This window comes from Cherax quadricarinatus, chromosome 70, assembly GCF_038502225.1.
Source record: "Cherax quadricarinatus isolate ZL_2023a chromosome 70, ASM3850222v1, whole genome shotgun sequence".
Taxonomy (NCBI): domain Eukaryota; kingdom Metazoa; phylum Arthropoda; class Malacostraca; order Decapoda; family Parastacidae; genus Cherax; species Cherax quadricarinatus.
This window is the reverse complement of record NC_091361.1, coordinates 22,584,870-22,591,043: the sequence shown is the minus strand read 5'-3', so window position 1 is coordinate 22,591,043 and position 6,174 is coordinate 22,584,870. Positions and strand designations below refer to the sequence as shown.

Genomic DNA, 6,174 nt, shown 5'->3' with positions numbered 1-6,174 from the left:
AGGGATCGACTATATAAATTATATAGATGGTACTATCTACCATACTCAGATATGTGATCTTATTGCATATATATTTTTATTATTATTATTATTATTATTATCATTATCACACTGGCCGATTCCCACCAAGGCAGGGTGGCCCGAAAAAGAAAAACTTTCACCATCATTCACTCCATCACTGTCTTGCCAGAAGGGTGCTTTACACTACAGTTTTTAAACTGCAACATTAACACCCCTCCTTCAGAGTGCAGGCACTGTACTTCCCATCTCCAGGACTCAAGTCCGGCCTGCCGGTTTCCCTGAACCCCTTCATAAATGTTACTTTGCTCACATTCCAACAGCACGTCAAGTATTAAAAACCATTTGTCTCCATTCACTCCTATCAAACACGCTCACGCATGCCTGCTGGAAGTCCATGCCCCTCGCACACAAAATCTCCTTTACCCCCTCCCTCCAACCTTTTCTAGGCCGACCCCTACCCCTCCTTCCTCCCACTACAGACTGATACACTCTTGACTTGAAGTCACTCTGTTTCGCTCCATTCTCTCTACATGTCCAAACCACCTCAACAACCCTTCCTCAGCCCTCTGGACAACAGTTTTGGTAATCCCGCACCTCCTCTTAACTTCCAAACTACGAATTCTCTGCATTATATTCACACCACACATTGCCCTCAGACATGACATCTACAGTGCCTCCAGCCTTCTCCTCGCTGCAACATTCATCACCCATGCTTCACACCCATATAAGAGTGTTGGTGAAACTATACTCTCATACATTCCCCTCTTTGCCTCCAAGGACAAAGTTCTTTGTATATATATATATATATATATATATATATATATATATATATATATATATATATATATATATATACAGTGCAATGCATAATCGCATATCGAAGAATTCCTCACAATGTGTGGAAAAAGACATGCACACTTCAAGACATTTATTAAATTAAAGGAAACGTTTCGTCACGAGTGACTTCATCAGTCCTAATACAGAGAAAACTAAGACAAACGCGTATATATAGTGGCAGGAGTCAGGTGAAGTGTCGTGTGGGTAGACGTGGTAGTAGTAGTAGTAGTAGTAGTAGTGGTAGTAGTAGTAGTAGTAGTAGTAGTAGTAGCAGCAGCAGCAGTAGTAGTAGTAGTAGTAGTAGTAGTAGTAGTAGTAGTAGTAGTAGTAGTAGTAGTAGTAGTAGTAGTAGCAGTAGTAGTAGTGGAACTAAGGAGTTGGAATATTAATAGCTTCTTGGCATGATCTTTGACGTGAAGTGTAACAGAAAGGAGTGGAGGTTCACCAATTATTATAGATTTAAGGTATAATTATATCACCTTAGTTCTTAAACTTTATAGAATAATGCCCATAACAATACTTTACCAACACAGGATATATCAATTGTGATTTACTTGTACCTAGTTCGTGCAACATGCAAGAGAGTAATTTAACACTGAACATATTCCATCAAGAGTAGCCTCATTACCCTGGGTAAAAACAGTTCATATTTAATCCTCAAATTAGAAATGAAATTTGGAATATATTTTCGTCCATTGTGAACCACTATTATGTTACGATTAAATCAAGTTGATGTGTTTAAAATATAATGAGCAAAGACGAAGCATGTAGTGTGAGCAATAATAGTGAGAACCAAGCGCTAAACCACAAGGGCTATGCAGCGCTGACCAAGTGTGAGAGACCTTGATGCCTCCACAACGGGTCCACCAAGGTCCTCTCTAAGTTAATCCCAGTCAAACACCTTCTCCAGAGGGCTGTCTGAATAACTGTCATCTTGAGAGGAGTTGCTAGACTGGCTGTCTCCGAAGGCTTTGGCTTCGATATTGATGTAGGTGTTGGGATCGATGTTGACGTCGAAGTCAGCTTCTCCTTCCTGGTTGCAGCTGTTCTGAACGATCTTCCTAAGCAGCTTAACGTTGATGCCATTCTCCTTCAGTTTCGTCTTCAGCTGTAAGGCAGAGGAAGCAAGAGATCAGTAGGTGAGAGAAATTCATCATTTTCCTATAGTTTATTTTTCCTTCATAATATAATTAAGGAAAAGAATATCCAAATCTGTATTTTTATGAGACTCTATCAATGACTAAATTAATCACTCACTAAGTAATATTGTAATTTATGGAGAACAAAAGTCGTATTCCACAGTCACATGTTTATAATAAAAAGATTAGGCTCGAGAAACATATACTACACGATAAATAAATTAGCATTTATAGTGATATTATTAAAGCAGTTTTATGTAATGAGAATAATAATATAATAATCTGATGATAAGAAGACAATACCAAAAGAACTTAGCAGTTAGAAGTGAATATTCACGAAGATCTCACAACGTAAAATGTCGCTATCAAACTTTTGATTTCCAACCCAGAAACATCACCAGTGGAGATGTCAGTGCAGTCATCATACAGTCGCATCACAAGTGGAGATGTCAGTGCAGTCATCATACAGTCGCATCACAAGTGGAGATGTCAGTGCAGTCATCACAGTCGCATCACCATTGGAGATGTCAGTACAGTCATCACAGTCGCATCACCAGTGGAGATGTCAGTGCAGTCATCATACAGTCGCATCACAAGTGGAGATGTCAGTGCAGTCATCACAGTCGCATCACCATTGGAGATGTCAGTGCAGTCATCACAGTCGCATCACCAGTGGAGATGTCAGTGCAGTCATCATAGAGTCGCATCACCAGTGGAGATGTCAGTGCAGTCATCATAGAGTCGCATCACCAGTGGAGATGTCAGTGCAGTCATCATAGAGTCGCATCACAAGTGGAGATGTCAGTGCAGTCATCATAGAGTCGCATCACAAGTGGAGATGTCAGTGCAGTCATCATAGAGTCGCATCACCAGTGGAGATGTCAGTGCAGTCATCATAGAGTCGCATCACCAGTGGAGATGTCAGTGCAGTCATCATACAGACGCATCACCAGTGGAGATGTCAGTGCAGTCATCATAGAGTCGCATCACCAGTGGAGATGTCAGCAGTGCAGTCATCATAGAGTCGCATCACCAGTGGAGATGTCAGTGCAGTCATCATAGAGTCGCATCACAAGTGGAGATGTCAGTGCAGTCATCATACAGTCGCATCACCAGTGGAGATGTCAGTGCAGTCATCATACAGTCGCATCACCAGTGGAGATGTCAGTGCAGTAATCATACAGTCGCATCACCAGTGGAGATGTCAGTGCAGTCATCATACAGTTGCATCACCAGTGGAGATGTCAGTGCAGTCATCATACAGTCGCATCACCAGTGGAGATGTCAGTGCAGTCATCATACAATCGCATCACCAGTGGAGATATCAGTGCAGTCATCATACTGACGCATCACCAGTGGAGATGTCAGTGCAGTCATCATATAGTCGCATCACCAGTGGAGATGTCAGTGCAGTCATCATACAGACGCATCACCAGTGGAGATGTCAGTGCAGTCATCATACAGTCGCATCACCAGTAGAGATGTCAGTGCAGTCATCATACAGACGCATCACCAGTGGAGATGTCAGTGCAGTCATCATACAGTCGCATCACCAGTGGAGATGTCAGGGCAGTCATCATACAGTCGCATCACCAGTGGAGATGTCAGTGCAGTCATCATACTGACGCATCACCAGTGGAGATGTCAGTACAATCATCATACAGTCGCATCACCAGAGATGTCAGTGCAGTCATCATAGAATCGCATCACCAGAGATGTCAGTGCAGTCATCATAGAATCGCATCACCAGAGATGTCAGTGCAGTCATCATACAGTCGCATCCCCAGAGATGTCAGTGCAGTCATCATAGAATCGCATCACCAGAGATGTCAGTGCAGTCATCATAGAATCGCATCACCAGAGATGTCAGTGCAGTCATCATAGAATCGCATCACCAGAGATGTCAGTGCAGTCATCATACAGTCGCATCCCCAGAGATGTCAGTGCAGTCATCATAGAATCGCATCACCAGAGATGTCAGTGCAGTCATCATACAGTCGCATCCCCAGAGATGTCAGTGCAGTCATCATAGAATCGCATCACCAGAGATGTCAGTGCAGTCATCATACAGTCGCATCCCCAGAGATGTCAGTGCAGTCATCATAGAATCGCATCACCAGAGATGTCAGTGCAGTCATCATACAGTCGCATCCCCAGAGATGTCAGTGCAGTCATCATAGAATCACATCACCAGAGATGTCAGTGCAGTCATCATACAGTCGCTTCATCAGAGGAGATGTCAGTGAAGGCATCATACAGTCGCATCACCAGAGATGTCAGTGCAGTCATCATACAGACACATCACCAGTGGAGATGTCAGTGCAGTCATCATACAGTCGCTTCATCAGTGGAGATGTCAGTGTAGGCATTATACAGTCACATCACCAGAGATGTCAGTGCAGTCATCATACAGGCGCATCACCAGTGGAGATGTCAGTGCAGTCATCATACAGTCACATCACCAGTAGAGATGTCAGTGCAGTCATCATACAGTCGCATCACAAGTGGAGATGTCAGTGCAGTCATCACAGTCGCATCACCAGTAGAGATGTCAGTGCAGTCATCATAGAGTCGCATCATCAGTGTAAATATCAGTGCAGTCATCATACAGACACATCACCAGTAGAGATGTCACTGCAGTCATCATACAGTCGCATCACCAGTGGAGATGTCAGTGCAGTCATCATACAGTCGCATCACCAGTGGAGATGTCAGTGCAGTCATCATACAGACACATTACCAGTGGAGATGTCAGTGCAGTCATCATACAGTCGCATCACCAGTGGAGATGTCAGTGTAGTCATCATACAGTCACATCACCATTGAAGATGTCAGTGCAGTCATCATACAGACGCATCACCATTGATGATGTCAGTGCAGTCATCATACAGACGCATCACCAGTGGAGAAGTCAGTGCAGTCATTATACAGTCGCATCACCAGTGGAGATGCCAGTGCAGTCATCATACAGACGCAGGCATGTTCTCAGTGCAGTCATCATACAGACGCAGGCATGTTCTCAGTGCAGTCATCATACAGATGCAGGCATGTTCTCAGTGCTGTCATCATACAGACGCAGGCATGTTCTCAGTGCAGTCATCATACAGACACAGGCATGTTCTCAGTGCTGTCATCATACAGACGCAGGCATATTCTCAGTGCTGTCATCATACAGACACAGGCATTTTCTCAGTGCAGTCATCATGCAGTCGCATCACCAGTGGAGATGCCAGTGCAGTCATCATACAGACGCAGGCATGTTCTCAGTGCTGTCATCATACAGATACAGGCATGTTCTCAGTGCTGTCATCATACAGACGCAGGCATGTTCTCAGTGCTGTCATCATACAGACGCAGGCAAGTTCTCAGTGCTGTCATCATACAGACGCAGGCATGTTCTCAGTGCAGGCATCACACAGACACAGGCATGTTCTCAGTGTTGTCATCATACAGACGCAGGCATGTTTTCAGTGCAGTCATCATACAAACACAGGCATGTTCTCAGTGCTGTCATCATACAGACGCAGGCATGCTCTCAGTGCAGTCATCATACAGACACAGGCATGTTCTCAGTGCTGTCATCATACAGACACAGGCATGTTTTCAGTGCAGTCATCATACAGACACAGGCATGTTCTCAGTGCTGTCATCATACAGACGCAGGCATGTTCTCAGTGCTGTCATCATACAGACACAGGCATGTTCTCAGTGCTGTCATCATACAGACGCAGGCATGTTCTCAGTGCAGTCATCATACAGACACAGGTATGTTCTCAGTGCTGTCATCATACAGACGCAGGCATGTTCTCAGTGCAGTCATCATACAGACACAGGTATGTTCTCAGTGCTGTCATCATACAGACGCAGACATGTTCTCAGTGCTGTCATCATACAGACGCAGGCATGTTCTCAGTGCTGTCATCATACAGACGCAGGCATGTTCTCAGTGCTGTCATCATACAGACACAGGTATGTTCTCAGTGCAGTCATCATACAGACGCAGGCATGTTCTCAGTGCAGTCATCATACAGACACAGATATGTTCTCAGTGCAGTCATCATACAGACGCAGGCATGTTCTCAGTGCTGTCATCATACAGACACAGGTATGTTCTCAGTGCTGTCATCATACAGACGCAGGCATGTTCTCAGTGCAGTCATCATACAGACACAGATAT

At 44.3% G+C, this 6,174-nt stretch overlaps 1 protein-coding gene across 1 annotated transcript in view; it reads right to left on the bottom strand.

The window, feature by feature from the left end:
• Positions 1–1,212: 1,212 nt before the first annotated feature.
• Positions 1,213–6,174, bottom strand: part of LOC138854796 (apolipoprotein D-like) — a 41,540-nt gene continuing 36,578 nt past the window's right edge. The window contains exon 4 of the mRNA XM_070099888.1: positions 1,213–1,966. Coding sequence (XP_069955989.1) covers positions 1,742–1,966 — 225 coding nt within the window. The 3' untranslated portion in view covers positions 1,213–1,741. The remainder of the gene's footprint in view (positions 1,967–6,174) is intronic.